This window comes from Cnephaeus nilssonii (genome assembly GCF_951640355.1).
Source record: "Cnephaeus nilssonii genome assembly, chromosome: 21".
In the NCBI taxonomy this organism is placed as follows: Eukaryota; Metazoa; Chordata; class Mammalia; order Chiroptera; family Vespertilionidae; genus Cnephaeus; species Cnephaeus nilssonii.
Window position 1 is genome coordinate 734591 of NC_137092.1, and position 27427 is coordinate 762017.

Genomic DNA, 27427 nt, shown 5'->3' on the forward strand with positions numbered 1-27427 from the left:
CACAACTATTTATTGGTGATTGGAAACGTGTCAGCCACTTTCTAGGGCACATGCCCGTGAGGGGTCGGGGGCTTGACCCCCAGTGGGGGGCATGCAGGAGGCAGCTGATCAATGATTCTCTCTGGTCATTGATGTTTCTCTCCCTTCCTCCCTGATATCAATAAAAATACTAAATAAAATAAATAAAATAAATATATCTACACACACACATACATATTACAGGGAGGAAGCACCAGGCGTGGTATCCACGGGTGGAGAGGCCCGGGGCATGGAGTCCCCGGATGTGGAGGCCCGGACGTGGAGGCCCCGGATGTGGAAGCCCCGGATGTGGAGTCCCCGGATGTAAATTGTCTAGATGTGGAGGTCCCGGATGTACACTCCCCAGATGTGGAGGCCCCGGCTGTGGAGTCCTTCCTCTGGTGCATCCGCAGGTGGCGGTGGCAGGTGGAGGACTGGCGGTAGGCCCTCCCGCACTGAGCGCCCCTGTAGGGCGTGGTGTCCGTGTGGATGCGCTCCTGGGCCCCAGGTTAGTCCTGTGGCTGAAGGCCCGGCTGCAGCGGCCGCAGCGGAAAGGCCTCTCCCGCGCCTGGATCCGCTGATGCACGTGCAGGTCCGAGGCCTGGAAGAAGGCTTTGCCGCACGTGGCGCAGACGCAGGGCCGCTCGTTGTTGTGTCTCCTCTGGTGGAGCCGGAACCGCGAGAAGTACCGGAAGGCCCAGGGATACCGGTCACACGACTACAGCTTCCGGCTGCTGCTGGGGCTCCGCCCCCTGGCTTCCGGGTCTCCTCCCGGGTCTCCTCCTGGGGAGGCTCTTCCTGGGCGTTGGAGGCGCCCGGCCTGGCTGCTCTGGGGCAGCATGCACTCTCCCAGGACGCCGCGCCCTCTGCGGGCCCGGGCTGCTCTCTGCCTGGAGGATGAGCAGGGAAGGGGGTCGGTGGTCTTCGCTGGAAAGGCTGCCGCCATGTTCATCTGCATCTCCTGGTCCTGTTGGCTGGGATGTGTCTGTGGGAGTCCGGGAGGGTGTCCGCGGGGTGAACGCTATGGCGGCTACTGCTGGGTGCTGCTCCATGAAGTGGGCCACGGCCTGTCCTCGGGGCATGTTCTCCGAAAACAGGGCTCCCTGCCCTGCATTTGGACGTGGACCAAGCCCAAGGGCCTCAGGTCCTCATCATCCAGGTCCTGCATGAACGACTCCAGGTCTCTGCCACACGACTCCCACTTCTGCTGCCACCCGGCCCTGTCTCTGTGGGGCCTGTTGTGCAGGAACTGCTCCAGCACCAGACAGACAATCATCCCCTGCTTGCTGTTCGTCTCTGGCTGCAGCCAGTCGCAGAAGGCCTGACAGAGGTTCCGAATCTGCGCCCTCCCATGCTCTTGGCCGCCGTTGTTCAATGAGATGAGCCCAGGGCTGGAGAAGCTGACCTCCACGACCTCCTCTCCCTCCTCGTTGGCAGGTCCTCGGCGAGATCTAAACTCTAGGTTTCCTAACCGAGGACCGTTCCAGGCTGGTCCACCTTGAGATGCCATTCTCCTCAGATACAGACGTTCACACTGGGTGATCCTGGCCCAACACTGAGCTGCTGTGGGGCTTGGCTGTCAGCCCTGTGCCTCTCTCCATCGATTTTTTAGAGAGAATGGAGGCAGGGAGAAGAGGGGGGAGAGAGTACATCAAAGTGAGAGAGACACATTGACCAAGGTAAGTGCCCTTGACTGGGAATCAAACCTGAGGCCCTTAGTTGAAAAGGCCGATGCTCTATCACTGAGCAACATGGATATATTTTTCCTCAGCAAACTCTCAGGCTCCTTAGACACCCCCTTTACCCACCCACCCCTGGCTGTGTGTTCCCTTCAGCTTTCTGAGGGTCAGTTCCTGCTCCAGGCTGCTCTTATTTGCCTCGCGATGCCCCCCTAGTGGTCAGGCAGTGTTGATTGCTAAGTTCTGTGGCCCCGGCAGAAGATCAGGCCACACACAGGGGTGCACAGGGCTGAGCCCAGGAGTTCATCAGCAGCCTCCTCCCCCCACAGGTCTCCCTAGCACCTTCCATGTCTTGGGGCTCTATAAGTATTTCTCTCTTGGACTGCAACAAGCATGGCTAGAGAGAAAACGACAAGTCCTGAGTAGGGGCGAAGGGGGGATTGAGAAAAGGAAAGAGACAGATACAGATACAGAGACAGTAGGGAAAGGGTGGGGACTGGGTGGGACAGATTCTCGCTGGTGGAGAGACAGTGACCTAGAGCCGGTGCAGCGCATTTATTTTATACAGTATGATGCCAGAACGTTTTACTAGAGTTTAAGACAAAAGGAAATTATGTGAAATCATGGTTAAAGATCAGGATACAATTCTTCATTCTTGTGGCTTCTTTATAATTGTCATTCCTGGCTGAGCCCGGATAATTGCATCTGTTCCCTGCACCTGGCTGAACTTAGATAATGGAATGCACCCCCTGGCACCTAAGCTAATGGTCAGACTGACAACATACCCGCTTCTGGCACAGTATGTTTCCAGGATGTGGCTCTGCTGACGCCACTGGATTCACGCAACAATTAGCTCATGTGCCTTCCCAGGCACTCTCTACAGGCCTCCCTTTTGAGAATCCCTTAGTCAAAAGGGAGGCTGGGACTTCATTGACTCTGCTACATTCTTCCGGGGACCACAGAGAGAGCAGACGGCATGGCCCTCACCCCTTTGAGGCCACAGTTCCGCCAGGAGATGAAGGCTCACCCCCCCTAAAGAGTTTTGGCTACAGGATTGCTTGCAGACTGGGTGGGAGAGAAGGCAGACTACGAAGAACACATGGGTTCACCCCCAGCCCCACTCACCCGAGGGTTAGAAGTCCCCTTTCTCTCCCTGGAGCCAGGGCCAGAGGCAGCTTGGTGACCCTGTGCCCATGGGGGTGTCACGCTGCCGGGGGTCCAGGTTGGGGGACAATGAGAAACACCCACGACAGCCCACTCCCACCCCGGGAACAGGGGGCGATCTGGGTGAGGAGTCAGCAAGGCCTGGTCACTCGACTGCTTATGTAACAGCCCGAGCGTGACCTTCATCCGTGGTGTCTGTGCAGACTCGGCACACGTGTGTGGACACACAGACAGTGTGCCGAGGCCACAGATACATACAACACTTTTTTCTGGCAATTTAATGCAACAAATTGTCTTTATTCATCCTAAGCAAACTCAGTCAGAGGCACAAATTGCATGAAATTTTAAAGGGGAAAAACAGAGACTATGGACATGCTGGCTGGCACACCCAGAAGAGGCAGTGAGTAGGCAGACAGAGAGATGTGAGCTGGGAGCTGGCTGGTGTGGCTCAGTGGTTGAGCAGTGACGTAGGAACCAGGAGGTCAGGGTTCGATCCCGGTGAGGGAACATGCCTGGGTTGCGAACTCCATCCCCATTGAGGGGCGTGCAGGAGGCAGCTGATCAGTGATTCTCCCTCACAATGTTCTTCCACTTCCCTTACAGCGCTTCTTAAATGTATCACGCATAGGAAACTGATCACAGTGCTGGACGTGCCCGTGGGTTAGGGTGGGCCTGAGCTCTAACACTTCTATGTGTGTCTATACAAATACATACATATACACACAGATAAATGTACATATCTATTTTCTCACACATAATTTTACATGAATAAACTCTACGTGTTGTATTTTTTTTGTAGTTATCTTTTTTTTTTCGTTTTATAATTATTTTTAGTTTTTAAAATATATTTTTTATTGACTTCAGACAGGAAGGGGGAGAGAGATAGAAACATCAATGATGAGAAAGAATCATTGGTCCAAAGCCTGCAGGCAGCCCCACACTGGGGATCAAGCCCGCAACCTGGGCATATGCCCTGACCTGGGTTTGAACCCTGACCTCCTGGTTCATAGTTCGATGCTCAGTCATTGAGTCATGCAGGCCGGGCTACCAGTGATTTTTTTAGAGAGTGGGAGGGAGGGGGAGAGACAGAGAGAAACAAACACATCAATTGGTAGAGGTACGTGCCCTTGGAATGGAACCTGGGAACCTCTGTCCACAGGCCGAACCTGTATCCACTGAGTCAAACCATCTAAGGCAACACAGTTCATTTTATTTTATTTTATTTTATTTTATTTATTTTACTTTATTTTTAAGTTCTAGGGAATAAGGTTTATTGTGCAGAGTGTCACACACGACTGAAGGTGGTACATTAGTCACATCCCTCACCATCCTTCATTGGGTACAAGTGCGACGGTTCCCTGCGTTCCGGTTCCCCCACCACCTGCACGGCTTCCTAACACTGACCGTGGACATTGAACCCGACTGCTTCCAGGGACGCTCTGGTTCCCAACAGAACTGTGCAGAAGCTTCTGGGTCCACCTCATCGTCCATATCATCCAAGCTCAGTCACCAGCCCTGACACATCGGCTCCATTTTCCTCACAATCTGCAAAAAGAGTCTTCTCTTTCAAGTCACTGTTTATTTTTTTAATAAATCTTGATTGTTGTTAGTATTTCATATGCCCTTTCCGTCCCCCACTCCCTCTCCCGTCCTCACGTCACTCCTGACAGGAATCGTGGGCATCGGGATCAGCTGCAGTGAGAGGAGCACCATCCGCTGGACCCAGAGGTGGTTCAGACATAAAACAGCTGGGATCATTCTCAGGTGCTGCTTCTCTTGAGTGCTGAGGTGACAGGGACTCTCCCCCAGTTACTGGACCGGAGCTCTAGGAGCTTCAAGAGCATCTGCCTCACATCTGCACTGCAAGGCACCTCTGGATGTTGTTTTTAATCCTCCGGATAATTCTGCCCAAGTCTGTCCTTCCCTGTCCCGAACAGAGATCTTCCAACGCGGGCCCTGTCAACTCCAGTAATTTTGCTGCACAAACTAGGTTATCGTCCACGGGGTTAGAGAGGAGGGCATCCAACAACCCCTGGAGAACAGCTGTGTGAGCCCGTCCATTTTCTCCTTCAATCTTCAGCCGAAGATAAAGTTCTCCTTCAAAGAGCACGAACCCATGGAATTGTGTCCGAGCTGCTTCATCCCCCTTGACAGCTTGATATCTAAGGCGATATTCAGTCTTTAATCTTTGAAGGAACACTCGTCTGAAGGTGCCCCTCTGTGAGCTAAAGGTCAGGTGACGGGACAGGTAATTGCACAGGCAAGCGCCCACACAGCGGAACTTTGGCACGGACGTGACCTGTTCATAGATGACGTCCACAAGTTCTTGCAAAGCCTCGTCCGTGGTCACCCGGCCACGCAGGGTCTCTGCAAACTGTTCCATGTCAGTTTCACAACTGCCAGGCAGCTCTGTCAGATGGTTCAAGAAATCCCAAACAAATATGAACAGAGGGAGACCATCCTCGCAGAGTCCTGTGTAATTAGAAGAAGCTCAAGGGTAGAATGCAGGGCGCTGACACACAGCGTGGGCATTCACAGGGGAGTGATGAGCACCTGGGGTTTAGCCATGGTGGACTCGGACTGCCAATTCTGCCGAGGGATGGGGTCCTAGGGTCTCATTTGTTCCTAGAATGTCCCCTGGGAAGGGGCGGCTGGGCACTACCTCCGGTGACTCTCCCCCGCGGGCACACAAAGCGCTCCCAGGGGCCGGGACCACCCCACCCCGTGTGACCTGGGTGGCTTCGGGGGTCGGGCTGCAAGCAGGCCCCTTCCCATCACCATTTATTTCAGAGAATACCAGCCTGTGCTCTGGTGTAGTAATATAGAGAAATGTTTCTAATGCTTTAAAAATGTCTAAAAATGTTGAAAAGGTTTGAAATATTTGAGTTAACTTATGTGTGATATTAAGGACACATTCCCCAATGCCCTGAAGCGTGTGTACCCCACAGATAAAGATTTGAACCTCATTTACTGACAGAGTGACTTGCTAAGATACCCATATGTGTGAGTGATGTACTCTCCCTAGATACCACATGTAGCCCCCCGCCCTGTTTGAGATTAACATGTGTGCATTGACGTCATTCACTGATAGCCACCTGAACTGCTGGGGTACGAGCAGGCTTTAAAAATGGGTCCAGACCAGCCAACAGTGCTCGCCTGTCGAGACCGCCACAATGGCAAGTCCTTTTTTCGGTCCGGCAAGCAACACCACTCCACACTCCTCTTTCCTTGCCAGACGACAGAAGAACGGCTAGTACCTCCTGATCAAGATGCGACCGAGCTCTCGGGTGAGGAACGCCGGCCCCCTGCATCCGGACTGGACCAGCCCAGCTGCCGGACCCCAGAGGAGAGCACCACCGGGATCCCGTTAAGCCTGCACCCGCAGCATCAGGAACGTGTGTGAGTAATAAAGTGCTCTGTGATCTGCAGCTGCATCTGTGCCGTGTGGTGTAATTCCTCTGGCAGCTAATTGAATCATTTTGCACTTAAAACTGAAGTTAAACTTTCTGGTCTTTTCGGTCCTATGCCTGCCCTTGGTCGTGCTTGCATAGAGTAGTCTCTTCGCTAGCAACTACTTGAATGTCCCGACACCTGCACGGTTAGAGTTCATCTCAAGCGACGCCTTGGATAAACATCCGAGATCCTTTCCGGGATCTACCTGGGACAGCTGTGGACTCTGAGTCTTGTTTCGCAGTAGCAACTGGAGCTCAGGGTTGTGACCATAAAGTAGTAACCCTCCCATTTGTCCCCTTCACCCGGGCAGGGCGGAGGCTGCACTGAGCTCGGTCCCCTGGATGCTTGGTCAAAGGCCCTCACGTACCTTGATGGCTCCTCAACCGTTTCCTCAGGTCAAAGTAGAGCTCGGGGACCTCGCACTGGGTCTGAACATCCAAGGAGACGGCCTCCGGGGTCTCCAGCCGCACAGCCTGGCTCCTGGGGGAGACAGAGGCCTGAGCTGCTCAGCGGGCACCCCGCGGCTCCGCACCCCACTCCCCCTCGTCCTTCCTGCAGCACTCACCTGCTCAGGGCGCCCTTCACGTCCTGCGGGGACAAAGGCACAGGTGAGTGAGGGAGCAGCGTGCTGATGGGGCTGCTGCTCCTCCCAGAGGCACAGGGCGGCCCGGCCTTGGGTGCGGGTGTGATGGGGCCTCATAGCCCGGTCGGGAGAGCACCTGAATGACTCTGGAAAGTACTCCTACTGTTTCACATCTGAGGACACTTACACTCATGGGAACAGGGTCAGTTTCTCACATGTGAACAGGGGTTAAGTTTTCCTTAAGTTTCCTTTCCAAGCCCTGTGCCAAGTGATTGGGAGGTGACTCAGCTGTGAGTCCAGCGAACAGAACCCATAAATAGGGTCACCAGGAGCCAAAACACCATCTGATCAGCACCATCTCATCGTCTGGGGACTAATAGCGGACGGCTGAGACCCCCAGGCCTACACACAGCACCCAGCCCCTTCCCCTTTATAATTCTGTCCCCTGCACCTGCTGAGCGACAGGACTTGATGCTTGTAAGCACCCTGTCTGCTTGGTGAGCTGGCCTTCTCAGTAAACGCCTTATAGGACTCAACCCGCCTTCATGATTGGACACAGCAACAGGCGGCCTGAGCCCGCCCAGGGGTTTCTGGTAACAGATGGACACCCCGTGCCACGAATCCCACTCAGGCCTCTGGGACCGACAGCCGGGCAGGACACTTCTCAGCCTCAGATCCGGGTGCCCTCCTTGCTGAGGTGCTGGGGAGCCTGCGGCTGCTAAGGGGGGTCGGGGAGCCCCCCACACTGCCTCTGGCCTCACGTCCCTCAGAGCGCACCCCAAGAGAGGCCACGTGTCACAAAGCCTTTCGGCGGTGTGTGGGTGCACGGCGCCCAGACTGGGCACTGAGGTGGCGGCCACAGGTGACCAACGCGGATGGAGCAGCTGAGACATGGTCACCCTGAGGGGCGCCCTCCAGTTCCACCACCCGGACCTGGACAAGCAGTGTTGGGGGAGGGGCCAGGGTGAGGGAGGAGGTTCACCTTCCTGAGGCTGGAAGGAGGGCCAAGCAGGCCAGGCTCACCCATTACTCACCTGGCGGCCCCACCTGGTCCCCGCCATCACCTGACCATCAGGGTTCTGTGCCCCTGGGACCCAGGCACGTGGGAGCAGAAGCCATCCCGTGAGCCTGTTCAGCTGAGGAACCCACCCCTCTACCAGCAGGGGGGATTTTATTTTTCTTGACCCTCACCCGAGAGAAACACATCGATCGGTTGCCTCCTGCACGAGCCCTGACCATGGCCTGGGCCAGGGAGGAGCCTGCAACCCAGGTACATGCCCTTGACCAGAATCGAACCCGGGACCCTTTGGTCCTCAGGCTGATTCTCTATCCACTGAGCCACACTGGATTTTTGAGCCAAATCAAAATTTTCTGATTTATATAGAGAGCCCTGTAGACCAGTGAAGCCACCTTGTAGGTTTTAGTCTGTTCAATATTCTAAAAGAATAGGCTTAGCCCCGCTGGTGTGGCTCAGTGGTTGAGCACCAACCTATGAACCAGGAGGTCACGATTTGATTCCCTGTCAGGGCACATGTCCAGGTTGCAGGCTCGATCAATGATTCTCTCTCATCATTGATGTTTCTATCACTCTCTACCTCTCCCTTCCTCTCTCAAATGAATTTTAAAAAATATGTTAAAAATGATAACAAATAAAAATTTAAAAAATATGCCTTTATGTCCTAGCCGGTTTGGCTCAGAGGATAGAGCGTCAGCTTATGGACTAAAGGGTCCCAAGTGCAATTTCGGTCAAGGGCACATGCCTTGGTTGCAAGTTTGAATCCCAGCCCAGGGCGGTCCACCTGAGGGAGGCAACCAATCACTGTGTCCCTCTCACATCGACATTTCTCTCCCTGTCTCTGGCTCTCCCTTCCACTCCCTCTAAAACCAATGGAACAATACCCTTGAATGAGGATTAACAAAATAACTAAATAAAAATAAGGGAAATATGCCTTTAAATCCCCCACAGGATGTGCCACCGCTGAGCGAGGCAGGCAGTCCTCTGTTCCCACGCCTCCCCCTCCCCCCGGGGCAGCTCAGGACCCGCCACCTTGGCGTCCTCCCAGGGCACAGCCTCACCTGCAGCACCTTCTGGGCGGAGCCCTGGCATCGCTCCTCCAGCTCCAGGATGCGGCTCTCCAGCTCCCAGCTCTGCTGCCCCAGTTTGGCCTCACGGTCCCTCAGTCTCCGCAGTGTGTGCTCTTTCTCGCTCTCCAGTATCTGAAGGTACCTCTCCTCCTCCCTCAGGAAGCTGTGCAGGTTCTGGAAGTCTGCCTGGATTTTCTGTCTCTGAGCCTCTGTCTTCTCCTAGAGTCAAGAGAGGACGCTCAGTCCGGCCAGCAGGGCTCAGTGGATGAGGGTCCACCTATGAACCAGGAGGTCATGGTTGGATTCCAGGTCAGGACACATGCCAGGATTTCGCACTCCATCCCCAGTAAAGGGCATGCAGGAGGCAGCAGATCCATGATTCTCTCTCCTCTTGGATGTTTGTATCACTCTCTCCCTTCCTCTCTGAAATAAATACAAATCTACACTAATTATCTATACTAATAAAAGAGAAATATGTAAATTGACCTTACCTCTGCAATGCCCACCAACCAATCAGGAGGGAATATGCAAATTAGCAGGTCAAAGATGTCTGAAGCTGCACCTCTGCCTTTCCAGGCCTGGAGCAGCTGGGGAGGGCAGGACACCTGCTATGAGGGAAAGAGTGGGGGTGGAGGGAGCTATAGGAACGGTGCTCTGGCTAGAAGGAAGCAAAGCATTCAGACCCTGGCTGGAATGAAGGCAGAAGGCTGGGGCCAGAGCAAAGGCCTGGGTCCCGGGTGCCAGAGGAAAACCGGTGCCAGCAGCCAGGTGAAGACAGACCTATTGGCCGAATCTTCATGCAACGGGCCGCTAGTAAAAATAAAAAAAGAAAGAAAGTAGGAAACCCAGTGGCTCTCGGTAAACAGCCATGTAATTCTGCTTCTCTAACAAGCGCGGGCCTCCTGGCCATTTCCTGCTGGAAGGCAGGAGGGCCAGGGGATGAGTTCTCATCCATGTAGACATCGAAGGACAATGACTCCTGCTCGGGGTCTCACCTTCCCGCTCTGGTCCAGTGACACCAGGACTGTGCTTTGCCCGGTCAGACCCTACGCCTAAGCGCCAGGACAGCAAAGAGCTCGACACCAAGAACCCCGTGTCTTTCTGGTGTTGCTGTCATTAATCCTCACCCGAGGATGTTCTTTCCAGTGATTGTCAGAGAGAGGGGAGTGGAAGGGAGGGAGGGTGGGGAGAGAGAGCGAGAGGAACATCAATGTGGGAGACACTTCCACTGTTGCCTCCTGCACACGCCCCACTGGGTGGGGATTGCACCTGAGCTCAGGGGTGCCCTCCAGTGGCCCCAGCGAGAACCCCCCATTCTCACATTCCACTCAGCTATCTGCTTCACCGTGAATGCTTTCTGGCTGGCACATTCCTCTTCCAGTTGCCTCAGTTTCCTCACTGCTTCCTGGAGCTTTTCCTGGAGGGAGACATGAAGTGACTCTTGTGACCACACCTCGATTTTCCCTCTCACGGGAATAACCTGAATGTCTGTGTCCGAGGCTCTCTGTCCAATGTCACCTGACCCTCCTCCCAGCGAATGGTCAGGACACCCTGCGGGCACCTAGACTGAGCTGATTCGAAGGCTCAGGGGACACCTCCCTTTCCCTACACGCCCCCATCCCCCTGGCTGTGCATTTGCCACGGGGTCCTCTCACATGGAGAGCCCTCTCTTTAATCAGCACTTATACAAACTGTTAATGTATTCAAATATGCATATATTTTTATTGCTTTCTGAGAAGAGAGACCAGAAACACCAATGATGAGAGAATCATGGATCGGCTGCCCTCTGCACTCCCTACACTGGGGTTGGAGCCTGAAACCCAGGCATGTGCCCCGACCAGGAATCCCACCATGACCTACTGGTTCCTAGGTCGATGCTCAACCACTGAGCCACGCTGCTGGGCCACATGGTTAGTGTTTGGGCTCCTTCAGGACTCACTTCTGGGAGGGGTCCCTGCAGAACACCCCCACCCTGGGGTACCCTTCCCACCACCCAGGCCAGGGGAGCCAGGCCGTCCTTTGTCTGGTGTGTCTTCCCTACTGGACGGCAGGCCACGCACGAGGGGGCACTGGGATGAATGATGGGATCTCCAGTGTATGAGGGGGCACTGGGCTGGATGACGGGGGTCTCGGGCACACGAGGGGGCACTCACTCTGTAGGCGGGGCCCACGTCCTCCACCAGCGCCGTGGCGTGGCCCTTGTGCCGTGGGTCGCGCTCGCAGCGCCAGCAGATGAGCTGGCCCTCGTCCTCACAGAAGAGGTGCAGCCGCTCCCCATGCTCCTGGCAGGACAGCTCCTGCTCCTGCTCCCGCTCCTGCTCCTGCTCCTCCTCCTGCTCCTGCTCCTGGAGGGCGGCGATGAGGCTGCCCAGCTGCTTGTTGGGCCGCAGGCTGCCTCTCTGGAAGGGAGCCCGGCACTGGGGGCAGGAGAAGGTCTCCGTGTCCTGCTGGCTCTGAGGCGAGGAGGCTGGGCCCATGAAGCCCAGGAGGCAGGCCTGGCAGTAGCTGTGGCCGCAGCTGATGCTCACGGGCTCGGCCATCAGGTGCAGGCAGATGGCGCAGGTGGCCTCCTCCTGTATCTTCTTGCTGGTGGTGGCCGACGCCATGCCTCTGCCCAAAGCTGCAATGCTGGACCCAGAGGCTCCCCACAGCGATGGAGGCGCACGCACCCGGTGCTTCCTGTGGGCGCCCAGCTGCCGTGTGCCCAGTGGCCTTAAGGATTATCTGGAGGAAGAAACGTCTGCAATGTGGACGATGCAGAGAACAGCTGTGCTGGGGAACCCCAACTCCATTTACTAAAATGAAATGGAATTTCACATTCAGGAGTATCCTCACCCGAGGATGTTCTTCCATTGATTTGTAGGGAGAGTGGTGGGGAGGGGAAGAGACAGAGAGAAACATCCATGGGTTGCCTCCCACATGCACTCTGACCAGGGCCAGAGATGGAACCTGCAACCCAGGTGCGTGCCCTTGGCCGAAGTCGAACCCAGGACTCTTCACTCCGTAGGCCAATGCTCTATCCACTGAGCCACACTGGGTAGGACTGGTCACATTTTAATTGCTTCATGGCCACACGGGGCTGCATGAAGCCCCAATATAGACCATCCGTCACAGGGGAAGGTGGTGTTGGACCCCAGTCACGGGAGGGCAGGAGGGAGGTGGGATGCCCCCAGGGACTCAGTCAGGGCCTGGGAGACTCTCTCCCCGCTAAGTAACATGAGGAATAATCAGGAATAACTGGTTCCAGGATCCTTTCTTTGCAACTTGAGGAACCGGATGGATTAGAAAGATTCCATTGAAACAGTGACTGTGGACCCGCTGAGCCTCCCACCCCAGCCTTTCTCCCTGACTGTCCCCCACAGGGAACCAAGGCTGGCCAGTGCGCTCAGTAGCAGAGCGTCCACTGGGCACCCAGGCCTCCCGGGTTCAATTCCTGAGGTCTCTCTCTCCCTCTTCAGCTGCCCTCCCTTCTGTTCTCTGTAAGAAACAATGGAAAAATCTCCTCCAGTGAAACCCAACCTGAATGACCCGGAAGTAAACAAGGCCGCCTTCCAGGCCCTCCCTGACCTGAGAGGCGCCGGGCCTGCTGGCTCAGTGGTTGGACCAGAAGGTCAGGGTTCGATTCCCGGTCAGGGTACAGGCCTGGGTTGTGGGCTCCATCCTCAGTGGGGGGCGTGCAGGGGAAACATCATCGATGTTTCTCTCTCTCCCTCTCCCTTCCTCTCTGAAATCAATAAAAATATTTTCTAAAAAAAGGTAAAGACCTGGGCTAGGCACAGAGGGGCGGGTCCTGGAGGACCAGTCAGGTGACCTCTCTCCTCCAGCCAGGACTGTCTCCCAGGAGAATTTCCAGGCACCTGGAACCCTGGGGGGAGAGGAGAGGGAGGAAATGGGAAGACAAGACCCCAAGTTCCTCCAGGGAGGACCCAGGACCCGGACAGCGAAGGAGGGGCCCTGGGACCCTGGCCCGGGGCTGCAGCTCCTGCAGAGCCAGCCTGCCCACCTGGGAGCGGAGGGAGGCGGGCAGGCTGCAGAGCGACCTTGCTTGGACCTGACAATGTGGGAACACAGCCCACATTCCCTGAGACCACGGAGACGGCCTCTTCCTCTGTCACCAGGGCAGCCTCCAGGGCCACAGAGTCTCTGCTCAGAGTCCCTTCCTGGGCGGGTGACTTCCCGGGGACACACTCAGGTCCTCTGTGGCTGGGCTGTGTCCCCAGGACAGGACCTGCCCTCCGGGGGCCCCGGGGTGCCTGTCCAGGCCTCCACTCCCCTCGCCTCGCACCCCGGGTCTCCTGAGGTGGATCAGCTTGGAGTTTGGTGGAAGGAAAGCGGCCTCGGGAAGGGGGGCCGTGCAGGGACCTGGAGGGACAGAGTCCTGAGGCCCTGGTGTCTGAAACCCACCCCTCCCTGCCTCCTGGGGCTCCCCACTGCACCCCCCTTCCTGTCCACACACCGGGTGTCAGGACCCTTCCTGGGAGACCCTACCCCCACCCTCCCCAGTACCTGGGCCACCACTTGCTGGAGGGAGTCGCCTGGAGCACCCACTCCCCAGTCCTGGGCTGGAGGTTCAAGTAGAAGTGGAAGTGCCTGAGGTGAGGGGCGGACCCTGCTCCCTTTGGGAGGAAACCAGGAAATGGCCCTGAGCTTTTGCACCTGGCTGGGCTGGGCCCTAAGTGTGTGCAGGGGGCTGGGCTGGGCCCTAAGTGTGTGCAGGGGGCTGGGCTGGGCCCTAAGGGTGTGCAGGGGGCTGGGCTGGGCCCTAAGGGTGTGCAGGGGGCTGGGCTGGGCCCTAAGGGTGTGCAGGGGGCTGGGCTGGGCCCTAAGGGTGTGCAGGGGGCTGGGCTGGGCCCTAAGGGTGTGCAGGGGGCTGGGCTGGGCTCTAAGGGTGTGCAGGGGGCTGGGCTGGGCCCTAAGGGTGTGCAGGGGGCTGGGCTGGGCCCTAAGGGTGTGCAGGGGGCTGGGCTGGGCCCTAAGGGTGTGCAGGGGGCTGGCCTGGGCCTGGCAGGGTGGGGAGTAGTGGGAATTAGTCCTTCTTCTGCAGCCACCAGGAAAGAGGACAGGGCCCTAACCAGCTTGGCTCAGTGGATAGAGCATGGGCCTGCGGACTGAAAGGTTCCCGGTTCGATTCTGCTCAAGGGCACACACCTTGTTTGCAGGCACATCCACAGTAGGAGGTGTGCAGGAGGCAGCTGATCAATGTTTCTCTCCCATTGGTGTTTCTCTCACATGGATGTTGCTAAATCTCTATCCCTCCCTCTTCCTATCTGTAAAATATCAAGAAAATATATATTTTTTAAAAGAGTCGGGGGGGAAAGCGGGGGCATGTCCTCAATGGGACCTGGGTTCTGGGCCAGCAGGAGCGTCTGAGGTCGCGAGGTCGGGTAGCAGCACAGCCCTCAGGCCCGACTGCAGCTCTTCCTGCCCTGGCCACCCACCAACCCTCTAGGGGGCAGATGCTATTTTATTTTCTGCTATTTTGGGTCCCTATTCTGTCATCACTGCTCTGAAGGGGGTGGTGGAAAGGGCTGGTGACCTCCGCCCTCCTTCTCCTCCTCAGGTCGCTCTGCAGGGTCAGACAGTCCTCAGCATCACCAGCAGCCAGGACCCAGCTGGGAGCCGGGAGCCAGGGAGGCCCCAGGCCACTGTGGGGCCAGCACTTACAGCAAAAGGACTGCACGGCCCAGCCCGTGTGTCAGGGGTTGAGCGTCCACCTACCTACAAGCCAAGAGCTCACAGTTCCATTCCCGGGCACAGGCCCAGGTTATGCACTTGATCCCCAGTGGGGGCGGCAGGAGGCAGCCAATGGATCATTCTCATCATTGATGTTTCTCTCTCTCTCCCTCTCCCTTCCTCTCTGAAATCAATAAAAAACATATTTTCTTAAAAGAACTGTCCGGCCCAACCTACACTTACTTTTTTCTTTTTTTCAATCCTCACTCGTGGATGTTTTTTCCATCTTATTTTAGTGAGACTGGAAGGGAGGGTAAAGAGGGGGGAGAGAGAGAGAAACATCAAAGTGAGAGAGACTCCTTAACCAAGGTACGTTCCCTTGACCGGGAATCAAATCCGAGGCCCTTTGGTCAACAGGCCGACGCTCTATCCACTGAGGGATATTGATATTTTTCCCCTCAGCAAACACTCAGGCTCCTGAGACACCCCCCCCCCCCCCCCCCCCCGGCCCCCCAGGCTGTGTGTTCCCTTCAGCTTTCTGAGGGTCAGTTCCTGCTCCAGGCTGCTCCTATTTGCCTCGAGGTGCCCCCTAGTGGTCAGGCAGGGTTCATTGCTCAGCTCTGTGGCCCCTGCAGAAGGTCAGGCCACAGAGGGGCTCAGGGCTGAGCCCAGGAGTTCATCAGCAGCCTCCTCCCCCACAGGTCTCCCTAGCACCTTCCATGTGTGGGGGCTCCCTTTTGAGAATCCCTGGCTTAGACAAAAGGGAGGCTGGGCCTTCACGGGCTCTGCTGCCTTCTTCCCGGGACCACAGAGAGCAGAGGGCATGGCCCTCACCCCTTCGAGGCCACCGTTCAGCCATGAGCTGAAGGCTCAACCCCTAAAGAGTTTTGGCTACGGGTTCGCTGGCAGATTTGGTGGGAGAGAAGGCAGACAAGGAAGAACACATGGTTCACCCCCAGCCCCACTCACCCGAGGGTGAGAAGTCCCCTCTCCCACCCTGGAGCCAGGCCAGAGGCAGCTGGGTGACCCTCTGCCCATGGGGGTGGCACGCTGTCGGGGGTCCAGGTCGGGGGACACTGAGAAACACCCACAATAGCCCACTCCCATCCCGGGAACAGGGGCGATCTGGGTGAGGAGTCAGCAAGGCCAGGTCACTCGCTGGTTATGTAACAGCCCCAGCGTGACCTTCATCGGTGGTGCCTGTGCTGTCTGGGCACACGTGTGTGTACACACAGACAGCGTGCCGAGGCCACAGCTACATGCAACACTTTTTTCTGGCAATTTCATGCAACAAATTGTCTTTATTCGTCCTAAGGAAACTCAGTTATACATACAAATTGCATGAATTTTTAAAGGGAAAAAACAGAGACTATGGACATGCCGGCTGGCACACCCAGAAGAGGCAGTGAGTAGGCAGACAGAGAGATGTGAGCTGGGAGCCGGCTGGTGAGCTCAGTGGTTGAGCAGTGACCTAGGAACCAGGAGGTCAGGGTTCGATCCCGGTCGGGGCACATGCCCTGGTTGCGGGCTCCATCCCCAGTGAGGGACGTGCAGGAGGCAGCTGATCAGTGATCCTCCCTCACAATGTTCTTCCACTTCCCTGACAGCACTTCCTAAATGTATCAGGCGTGTGAAACTGATCACAGTGCTGGACGTGCCCGCGGGCCAGGGTGGGCCTGAGCTCTCACACTTCTATGTGTGTGTGTGTGTGTGTGTACATGTACATACATATATGTACCATATATGTCTACACATGCACACATAGATAAATGTACACATCTATATTCTCACACATCATTTTACATGTATAAGTTCTCCATGTTGGATATTTTTGTAGTTATCATTTTTTTCGTTTTATAATTTGTTTTAGTTTTTAAAATATATTTTTTATTGACTTCAGACAGGAAAGGGGAGAGAGAGAGAGATAGAAACATCAATCATGAGAAAGAATCATTGATCCAAAGCCTCCAGCCAGCCCCACACTGGGGATCGAGCCCGCTACCTGGGCATATGCCCTGACCTGGGTTGGAACCCTGACCTCCTGGTTCATAGGTCGATGCTCAATCACTGAGCCATGACAGCCGGGCTACCAGTGATTTTTTAGAGAGTAGAAGGGAGGGGAAGAGAAAGAGAGAGACAGACACATCAATTGGTAGAGGTTCGTGCCCTTGGAATGGAACCTGGGAACCTTCTGTCCACAGGCCGAACCTGTGTCCACTGAGTCAAACCATCTAAGGCAACACAGTTCATTTTATTTTATTTTATTTTATTATTTTATTTTATTTTATTTTACTTTATTTTACTTTATTTTTAAGTTCTAGGGAATAAGGTTTATTGTGCAGAGTGTCACACACGACTGAAGGTGCGTACATAAGTCACTTCCCTCACCATCCTTCATTGGGTACAAGTGCAACAGGTTCCCTGCGTTCCGGTTCCCCCACCACCTGCACGGCTTCCTAACACTGACCCGTGGGCATTGAACCCGACTGCTTCCGCGGACGCTCTGGTTCCCAACAGAACTGTGCAGAAGCTTCTGGGTCCACCTCATCGTCCACATCATCCCAGCTCGGTCACCAGCCCTGACACATCTGCTCCGTTTTCCTCACAATCTGGAAAGAGAGTCTTCTCTTTCAAGTCACTCTTTTTTTTTTTTTTTTTTTTTTAATAAATCTTGATTGTAGTAAGTATTACATATGCCCTTCCCCTCCCCCACTCCCTCTCCCGCCCTCACGTCACTCCTGACAAGAATCATGGTCATCGGGATCAGCTGCAGTGAGAGGAGCACCATCCGCTGGACCCAGAGGTGGTTCAGACATAAAACAGCTGGGATCGTTCTCAGGTGCTGCTTCTCTTGAGTGCTGAGGTGACAGGGACTCTCCCCCAGTTACTGGACCGGAGCTGTATGAGCTTCAAGAGCATCTGCCTCATGTCTGCACTGCAGGGCGCGTCCAGGGCGACGTTCGCAATCCTCTGGATAACTGTGTCCATGTCCGTCTTTCCTTGTCCCTTCCAGGCATCTTCCAACTCGGACCCTGTCAACTCCAGTAGTTTTATGGCACAAACTAGGTTATCGTCCACAGGGTTAGAGAGGAGGGCATCCAACAACCCCCGAAGAAAAGCTACTCGAGCCCGTCCCTTTTCTCCTTCGATCTTCAGCGGACGATAAAGTTCTCCCAGAAAGAGCACGAACCCATGGAATCGTGTCCGAGCTGCTTCATCCCCCTTGGCAGCTTGATATCTAGGCTCATAATCAGTGTTCAATCTTTGAAGGAACACTCGTTTGAAGCTGCCCCTCTGTGAGCTAAAGGTCAGGTTATGGCACAGGTGACTGCACAGGCGAGCTCCCACGCAGCGGAACTTTGGCACGGACGTGGCCTGTTCAAAAATGACGTCCACAAGTTCTTGCAAAGCCTCGTCCGTGGTCACCCGGCCACGCAGGGTCTCTGCAAACTGTTTCATGTCGGTTTCACAACTGCCAGGCAGCTCTGTCAGATGGTTCAAGAAATCCCAAACAAATAGAGACAGAGGGAGACCATCCTTGCAGGGTCCTGTGTAATTAGAAGAACCTCAAGGGTAGAATTCAGGGTGCTGGTAGACAGCGTGGGCATTCACAGGGGAGCCACGACCACCCCCAGACTCGGACTCCCAGTTCTGCTGAGGGATGGGTTCCTGGGTTCTCATCTGTTCCAAGAATGTCCCCTCAGAGCAAGGAAAAGGGCACGCTGGGCGCTTCCTCCTGGAACCTTCCCCCCGCGGGCACACAAAGGACTCCCCCGGGCCGGGCCCACCCCACCTCGGGACCTGGGTGCTTCGGGGTTCACGGCTGGAGGCGGGCCCCACTCCCAACACAGTTTATTTTAGATAAGACCTGCCTGTGCTCTGGAGTCTCAGCCTTGTTTCGGACTAGGGACAGGAGCTCAGGGTTGTGACCATAAAGTAGAAACCCTCCCATTTGTCCCCTTCACCCGGGCCGGGCGGAGGCTGCACTGAGCTCGGTCCCCTGGGCGCTTGGTCAGAGGCCCTCACGTACCTTGATGGCTCCTCAACCGTTTCCTCAGATCAGAGTGGAGCTCGGGGACCTCGCACTCTGTCTGAACCTCCAAGGAGACGGCCTCCGGGGTCTCCAGCCGCACAGCCTGGCTCCTGGGGGAGCAGAGGCCAGAGCTGCTCAGCGGGTTCCCCGCGGCTCCGCACCCCACTCCCCCTCGTCCTTCCTGCAGCACTCACCTGCTCAGGGCGCCCTTCACGTCCTGCGGGGACAAAGGCACAGGTGAGTGAGGGAGCAGCGTGCTGATGGGGCTGCTGCTCCTCCCAGAGGCACAGGGCGGCCCGGCCTTGGGTGCGGGTGTGATGGGGCCTCATAGCCCGGTCGGGAGAGCACCTGAATGACTCTGGAAAGTACTCCTACTGTTTCACATCTGGGGACACTTACACTCATGGGAACAGGGTCAGTTTCTCACATGTGAACAGGGGTTAAGTTTTCCTTAAGTTTCCTTTCCAAGCCCTGTGCCAAGCGATTGGGAGGTGACTCAGCTGTGAGTCCAGCGAGCAGAACCCATAAGCAGGGTCACCAGGAGCCAAAACACCATCTGATCAACACCATCTCATCGTCTGGTGAGACCAGAGACCCAGGCCTGCACACAGCACCCAGCCCCTTCCCCTTTATCACCCTGCCCCCTGCACCTGCTGGGAGACAGGGCTTGATGCTTGTAAGCACCCTGTCTGCTTGGTGGGCTGGCCTTCTCAGTAAACACCTTATAGACCTCAACCTGCCTTCGTGATTGGACACAGTGACATGTGCCCCGAGCTCACCGGGGGTTTCCGGGTAACAGATGGACACCCCGTGCAATGAATCCCACTCAGGCCCCTGGGACGGTCAGCCGGGCAGGACAGTGCTCAGCCTCTGAGCCGGGCGCCCTCCTTGCTGTGCTGCTGGGGACACTGCAGGATGCTTAGAGGGGACGGGGAGCCCCCAAGCTGCCTCTGGCCTCACTTCCCTCAGAGCGCACCCCAAGAGAGGCCACGTGTCACAAACCTCTCGGCGGTGGGTGGGTGCATAGCACCCAACTGGGCACTGAGGTGGCGGCCACAGGTGACCCACGGGGATGGAGCAGCCATGAGACATGGTCACCCTGAGGGACGCCATCCACTTCCACCAGCCGGACCTGGGACGAGCAGTGGGGTGGGGGTGGGGGAAGTCCACCTTCCTGAGGCTGGAAGGAGGGCCCAGCAGGCCAGGCTCACCCATCACTCACCTGGCGGCCCCACCTGGTCCCTGCCATCACCTGACCGTCAGGGTTCTGTGCCCCTGGGACCCAGGCATGTGGAAGCATAGCCATCCCATGAGCCTGTTCCACCGAGGAACCCACCCCTCTACCAGCAGGGGGATTTTATTTTTCTTGATCCTCACCCAAGGATAATTTTCCATTGAATTTTAGAGAGAGTGGGAGAGAGGGAGAGACAAAGAGAAACATCTTTTTTAAAAAAAGTTAAAAAACGATGAGAAATAAATATAAAAGAAACATGCCTTTATGCCCTAGCCAGTTTGTCTCAGTGGATAGAACGTTGGCCTGTGGACTGAAGGGTCCCAAGTTCAATTCCCGTCAAGAGCACAGGCCTAAGTTGCAGGCTTGATCCCTGGCCCAGGACTGGGGCACCTGTGGGAGGCAACCAATCACTGTGTCCCTCTGACATCACGTTTCTCTCTGTCTCTCTCTGTCTCTCCCTCTCCCTTCTACTCACTCTAAAACTAAAGGAACAATACCTTTGAATGAGAATTAACAAAATAACTAAATAAAAACCGGAGAAATATGCCTTTAAATCCCCCACAGGATGTGCCACCGCTGAGCGAGGCAGGCGGTCCTCTGTTCGCACGCCTCCCCCTCCCCCCGGGGCAGCTCAGGACCCGCCACCTTGGCGTCCTCCCAGGGCACAGCCTCACCTGCAGCACCTTCTGGGCGGAGCCCTGGCATCGCTCCTCCAGCTCCAGGATGCAGCTCTCCAGCTCCCGGCTCTGCTGCCCCAGTTTGGCCTCCCGGTCCCTCAGTCTCCGCAGTGTGAGCTCTTTCTCCCTCTCCAGTCTCCACAGGTACGCCCTCTCCTCCTCCCTCAGGAAGCTGAGCAGGTTCTGGAAGTCCACCTGGATTTTCTGTCTCTGAGCCTCTGTCTTCTCCTAGAGTCAAGAGAGGATGCTCAGCCCAGCCAGCGGGGCTCGGTGATTGAGCATGGACCTAGGAACCAGGAGGTCCTGGTTGGATTCCAGGTCAGGACACATGCCCAGGTTTCGGGCTCCATCCCCAGTAGAGGGCGAGCATGAGGCAGCCGATCCATGATTCTCTCTGCTCTTGGATGTTTCTATCTCTCTCTCCCTTCCTCTCTGAAATAAATACAATTATAAAATTTAAAATAAAAGAAAGAAAGTAGTAAACCCAGTGGGGATGGCTCTCGGTAAACAGGCATGTGATTCTGCTTCTCTGACAGGCGCCGGCCTCCTGGCCATTTTCCTGCTGGAAGCGGGAGGGGCAGGGGATGAGTTCTCATCCATGTAGACATCAAAGGACAATGGCTCCTTCTCGGGGTCTCACCTGCCCGCTCTGGTCCAGTGACACCAGGACTGTGCTTTGCCCGGTCAGACCCTACACCTAAGCGCCAGGACAGAAAAGAGCTCGACACCAAGAAACCCGTGTCTTTCTGGTGTTGCTGTCGTTAATACTCACCCGAGGATGTTCTTTCCAGTGATTGTCAGAGACAGGGGAGTGGAAGGGAGGGAGGGTGGGGAGAGAGAGCTCGAGAGGAACATCAATGTGGGAGACACTTCCACTGTTGCCTCTTGCACATGCCCGATGGGTGGGGATTGCACCTGAGCCCAGGGGTGCCCTGCAGCAGCCCCGGCGAGAACCCCCCATTCTCACATTCCACTCGGCTATCTGCTTCGCCATGAACGCTTTCTGGCTGGCGCATTCCTCTTCCAGTTGCCTCAGTTTCCTCACCGCTTCCTGGAGCTTTTCCTGGAGGGAGACATGGAGTGACTCTTGTGACCACACCTCGCTTCTCCCTCTCACGGGAATAACGTGCATGTCTGTGCCCGGGGCTCTCTGTCCAATGTCACCTGACCCTCCTCCCGGCTAATGGTCAGACACCCTGTGGGGACCTAGACTGAGCTGATTCGAAGGCTCGGGCGACACCTGCCTTTCCCAACACGCCCCTCCCCGCCCCCTGGCTGTGCGTTTGCCATGGGGTCCTGTCACATGGAGAGCCCTCTCTGTGCTCAGCACTTCTACATACCATTAATTGTTAATTGTTTTTTAAATATGTATATATTTTTATTGCTTTCAGAGAGGAAGAGAAACATCAATGATGAGAGAGAATCATGGACCGGCTGCCTCCTGCACTCCCTACACTGGAGATGGAGCCCGAAACCCAGGCCTGTGCCCCAACCAGGAATCCCACCGTGACCTCCTGGTTCCTAGGTCGATGCTCAACCACTGAGCCACGAAGGCAGGGCCACATGGTTAGTGTTTAGGCTCCTCAGGACTCACTTCTGGGAGGGCTCCCTGAGACCACCCACACCCCGAGGTACCCCTTCCCACCACCCAGGCCAGGGGAGCCAGGCCATCCCTTCGCTGGTGCGTCTTCCCTACTGGACAGTAGGCCACCCACGAGGTGGGCTTGGTCCCTGTGCTTCACTCTCCCACGCGCCCACGCACACGGGGCCGGCTCATTACAGGCACCGGTGAGGCTATAAATCTCACAGGTGCGGCCCGTGCTGGTCTGTCTCAGTGGCTAGAGCCTCAATCTGAGGCCTGAAGGGTCCCAAGTGCGATTCCGGTCAAAGGCATGAACTTCTGCTGCAGTTCCCGGCACTGGTCGCCATGTGGGCAGGAGGCAACCAATCCATGTGTCTCTATCAGATCAATGCTTTTCTGTCTCTCCCCCTCCCTTCCTCTCTCTCTAAAAATCAATGGGAAAATATCCTTGGATGAGGATGATCAAAACAAAACAAAAAACCTCACATGTGTGCATCTGAGCGCATGACGTGCTGGAACAGGGACCAGTTCATCAGGCAGCGGGGTCGTGGGTGAGTCTGACCATCCGGGAAGGTGGGGCTGGACAGCCGGGACTGGATTCAGGGAGGACCCATCCTAAACCTTCCCACCCCGCCCCCCTCACCCTAGAAGAAAGAACAACACGAGGAAAGCTAGCATTCAGGGTCCCAACCTTGGACTCCGACTGGATGATGGTGGTCTCGGGCGCACGAGGGGGCACTGGGCTGGACAATGGGGTCGCAGTGAGCACGAGGGGGCACTGGGCTGGATGATGGGGTCTCACACACACGAGGGGCCACTCACCCTGTAGCCGGGGCTCACGTCTTCCACCAGCACCGTGACGTGGCCCTTGTGCCGTGGGTCGCGCTCGCAGCGCCAGCAGATGAGCTGGCCCTCGTCCTCGCAGAAGAGGTGCAGCCGCTCCCCGTGCTCCTGGCAGGACAGCTCCTGCTCCTGCTTCTGCTCCAGCTCCTGTTCCTGCTCCTGCTCCTGGAGGGCGGCGATGAGGCTGCCCAGCTGCTTGTTGGGCCTCAGGCTGCCTCTCTGGAAGGGAGCCTGGCACTGGGGGCAGGAGAAGGTCTCCGTGTCCTGCTGGCTCCATGGGGAGGAGGCCGGGCCCATGAAGCCCAGGAGGCAGGCCTGGCAGTAGCTGTGGCCGCAGCTGATGCTCATGGGCTCAGCCATCAGCTGCAGGCAGATGGAGCAGGTGGCCTCCTCCCGCATCTTCTTGCTGGTGGTGGACAACGCCATGCCTCTGCCCAAAGCTGCAATGCCGGACCCAGAGGCTCCCCACAGCAGAGGGGGCGCACCCACCCCGCGCTTCCTGTGGGCGCCCAGCTGCTGTGTCCCCACGGGCCTTGAGGATTATCTGGAGGAAGAAAGGTCTGCAATGTGGACGATGCAGAGAACAGCTGTGCTGGGGAACAGGGTAGGACCCCAACTCCATTTACTAAAATGAAATAGAACTTAACATTCAGGGGTATCCGCACCCGAGGATGTTCTTCCATTGATTTGTAGAGAGAGTGGTGGGGACGGGGAGAGACAGAGAGAAACATCCATGGGTTGCCTCCCACATGCACTCTGACCAGGGCCAGAGATGGAACCTGCAACCCAGGTGCGTGCCCTTGGCTGCAGTCAAACCCAGAACCCTTCAGTCCACAGGCCAATGCTCGATCCAGTGAGTCACACCGGGTAGGACTGGTCACATTTAAATCGCTTCATGGCCACGGGGGGATCCGTGAAGCCCCAATATAGACCATCCGTCACGGGGGAAGGTGGTGTTGGACCCCAGACACAGAGAGGGCGAGTGCGAGGCGGGATGCGCCGGGACTCAGTCAGAGCCTGGGAGACTCTCTCCCCCCTGAGGACCATGAGGAATAATCGGGAATAACTGGTTCCAGGATCCTTTCTTTGCAACTTAAGGAACCGGGTGGATTCGGAAGATTCCATTGAATCAGTGACTGTGGACCCGCTGAGCCTCCCACCCCCAACCTTTCTCCCCGACTGCCCCCCACAGGGAACCAAGGCTGGCCAGTGCACTCAGTAGCAGAGCGTCCACTGGGCACTGAAGCCTCTAGGGTTCAATTCCGGAGATCTGTCTCTCTCTCCCCCACCCTCTCCAGCTGCCCTCCCTTCTGTTCTCTGTAAGAAACAATGGAAACATCTCCTCCAGTGAAACCCAACGTGGATGACCCGGAAGTAAACAAGGCCGCCCTCCCTGACCTGAGAGGCGCCCGGCCGGCTGGCTCAGTGGCTGAGTGTGGACCTATGGACCATCGAGGTTGGACAAAAGGAGCCACATGCTAACCTGACAAGCTCAGGGGAGGCCTGCGTGGCAGTCTTGCAAACTCAGAGACCTAAAATAACCACAAAAAGATGGTTTGAAAATTAAATAGTTAACTACAAACAGGTTATAGTGAGTGGGCAGTCATGTCCTAGGCCGATATTTTCCTGACAAAGATCCACTTATGTCTTCTTTACTGAGCCCATTTGCCTTTTTGCCTCTAAGATAACGCATCTGTGAGATGTCTGGGTAACTTGTAACTTCCTTTTTACCCCGGACCCCTCAGGGCACAAAAAATGGCACAGGGTCATTCCCTCATTGTGATTGTTATCAAGTTAATTGTCAGCTGTTCATTACGTTAAAGTATCCTGTATCCATCTCTGTAAGAGAAGCACATGTCCATCATTTCACTTTTCCCCCAACCCCAGAGGTTTCCCCGCTTTGCTTTCTCCCACCTCCCTAGTCTATCACCAATGAATTTCATGTAACTCCCCTAGGTCCCTTTCCTTTGATTGCAATGTATAAATACAGATGTAACCCTGCATTCTCCGGAGCATTATCTCAATTCCTTGAGGTTCTGCTTCCTGGCATATGTCGACAGTTTGGTTCAAATAAACTCACAAAAATTCTTTACAGGTTTCAATGGTGTGTTTTTTTACATTAACAGAGGTTTCTCTCTCACCCACTCGCTTCCTCTCTGAAATCATTAATAATATATATGTTTTAAAAGGTAAAGACCTGGGCTGGGCAGAGAGGGGCGGGTCCTGGAGGACCAGTCAGGTGACCTCTCTCCTCCAGCCAGGACTGTCTTCCAGGAGAAGTTCCAGGCACCTGGAACCCTGGGGGGAGGGAGGGGGAGCAAATGGGAAGACAAGACCCCAAGTTCCTCCAGGGAGGACCCAAGAACCCACAGCGAAGGAGGGACCCTGGGCCCTGGCCCGGGGCTGCAGCTCCTGCAGAGCCAGCCTGCCCTCCTGGGAGCGGAGGGAGGCGGGCAGGCTGCAGAGCGACCTTGCTTGGATCTGACAATGTGGGAACACAGCCCGCATTCCCTGAGACCACGGATGGCCTATTCCTCTGTCACCAGGGCAGCCTCCGGGGCCACAGAGTCTCTGCTCAGAGTCCCTTCCTGGGCGGGTGACTTCCCAGGGACACCCTCGGGTCCTCTGTGGTTGAACTGTGTCCCCAGGACAGGACCTGCCCTCCGGGGGCTCTGGGCTGCCTGTCCCGGCCTCCACTCCCCTCGCCTCGAACCCTGGATCTCCTGAGGTGGAACAGCTTGGAGTTTGGTGGAAGGAAAGCGGCCTCAGGGAAGGGCGGCCGGGCAGGGGCCTGGAGGGACAGAGTCCAGAGGCCCTGGTGTCTGAAACCCGCCCCTCCCTGCCGCCCAGGCCCCCCACTGCGCCCCCCTTCCTGTCCACACACCGGTGTCAGGACCCTCCCTGGGAGACCGGCCTGGACCCTCCGCAGTACCTGGGCCACCACCAATGCCACACACTCGCTGGAGGGAGTCCCCTGGAGCAGCAGCTTCCCAGATCCTGGGCAGGACTCAAGTAGAAATGAAACTGACTGCTGTGGGGGGCGGGGCCCCTGCTTGCTTTAGAGTGAAAACCAGGAAATGTCCCTAAGCGTGTACAGGTGGCCGGGCTGGGCCTGGCAGGGCGGGGAGTGGTGGAAAGAAGTCCTTCTTCTACAGCCACGAGGACTGGGGACAGGTTCTCACCGGGCCGTCGGATCTGGGCCAGCAGGAGCGTCTGAGGTCAGGGAGCAACACAGCCCACAGGCCCGACGGCAGCTCTTCCTGCCCTGGCCATCCACCAGCCCCCTCGGGGTGCATCAGCCTCTGGGCAGATACTATTTTATTTTCTGCTATTTTGGGTCCCTATTCTGTCATCACTGCTCTGAAGGGGGTGGTGGAAAGGGCTGGTGACCTCCGCCCTCCTTCTCCCCTCCCCTCCTGTCCCCCCAACCCCCAGGCTGTGTTTTCCCTTCAGCTTTCTGAAGGTCAGTTCCTGCTCCAGGCTCCTCGCAGGTGCCCCCTAGTGGTCAGGCAGGGTTCGTTGCTCAGCTCTGTGGCCCCTGCAGAAGGTCAGGCCACAGAGAGGGGCTCAAGGCTGAGCCCAGGAGGTCAGCAGCAGCCTCCTCCCCCACAGGTCTCCCTAGCACCTTCCATGTGTGGGGGCTCCCTTTTGAGAACCCCTGGCTTAGACAAAAGGGAGGCTGGGCCTTCACGGGCTCTGCTGCCTTCTTCCCGGGACCACAGAGAGCAGAGGGCATGGCCCTCACCCCTTTGAGGCCACAGTTCGGCCATGAGCTGAAGGCTTACCCCCCTAAAGAGTTTAGGCTACGGGTTCGCTGGCAGACTGGGTGGGAGAGAAGGCAGACTAGGAAGAACACATGGTTCACCCCCAGCCCCACTCACTGAGGGTTAGAAGTCCCCTCTCCCACCCTGGAGCCAGGCCAGAGGCGCTGGGTGACCCTGTGCCCATGGGGGTGGCACGCTGTCGGGGGTCCTGGTCGGGGGACACTGAGAAACACCCACGACAGCCCACTCCCACCCCGGGAACAGGGGCGATCTGGGTGAGGAGTCAGCAAGGCCAGGTCACTCGCTGGTTATGTAACAGCCCCAGCGTGACCTTCATCGGTGGTGCCTGTGCTGACTCGGCACACATGTGTGGACACACAGACAGCGTGCCGAGGCCACAGCTACATGCAACACTTTTTTCTGGCAATTTCATGCAACAAATTGTCTTTATTCGTCCTAAGGAAACTCAGTTATACATACAAATTGCATGAATTTTTAAAGGGAAAAAACAGAGACTATGGACATGCCGGCTGGCACACCCAGAAGAGGCAGTAAGTAGGCAGACAGAGAGATGTGAGCTGGGAGCCGGCTGGTGAGCTCAGTGGTTGAGCAGTGACCTAGGAACCAGGAGGTCAGGGT

The 27427-nt window shown here is 56.3% G+C and overlaps 2 protein-coding genes across 2 annotated transcripts; both read right to left on the bottom strand.

The window, feature by feature from the left end:
* Positions 1-4125: 4125 nt before the first annotated feature.
* LOC307093035 (E3 ubiquitin-protein ligase TRIM38-like) lies at positions 4126-13584 on the bottom strand. The gene is made up of 7 exons (XM_079760715.1): positions 13489-13584; positions 11136-11706; positions 10304-10399; positions 8974-9201; positions 6880-6902; positions 6682-6794; positions 4126-5333 (listed from the first exon to the last, which is right to left on the bottom strand). Exons 2-7 carry the CDS (start codon positions 11586-11588, stop codon positions 4711-4713), a joined length of 1536 nt encoding a protein of 511 aa, XP_079616841.1. The 5' UTR covers positions 11589-11706; positions 13489-13584; the 3' UTR covers positions 4126-4710.
* A 3778-nt stretch (positions 13585-17362) lies between these two features.
* LOC307093034 (E3 ubiquitin-protein ligase TRIM38-like) lies at positions 17363-24915 on the bottom strand. The gene is made up of 7 exons (XM_079760714.1): positions 24508-24915; positions 23004-23568; positions 21567-21662; positions 20597-20827; positions 18883-18905; positions 18686-18798; positions 17363-18203 (listed from the first exon to the last, which is right to left on the bottom strand). The coding sequence occupies exons 2-7, from the start codon at positions 23448-23450 to the stop codon at positions 17491-17493; spliced, it is 1623 nt and encodes a 540-aa protein (XP_079616840.1). The 5' UTR covers positions 23451-23568; positions 24508-24915; the 3' UTR covers positions 17363-17490.
* Positions 24916-27427: the final 2512 nt, after the last annotated feature.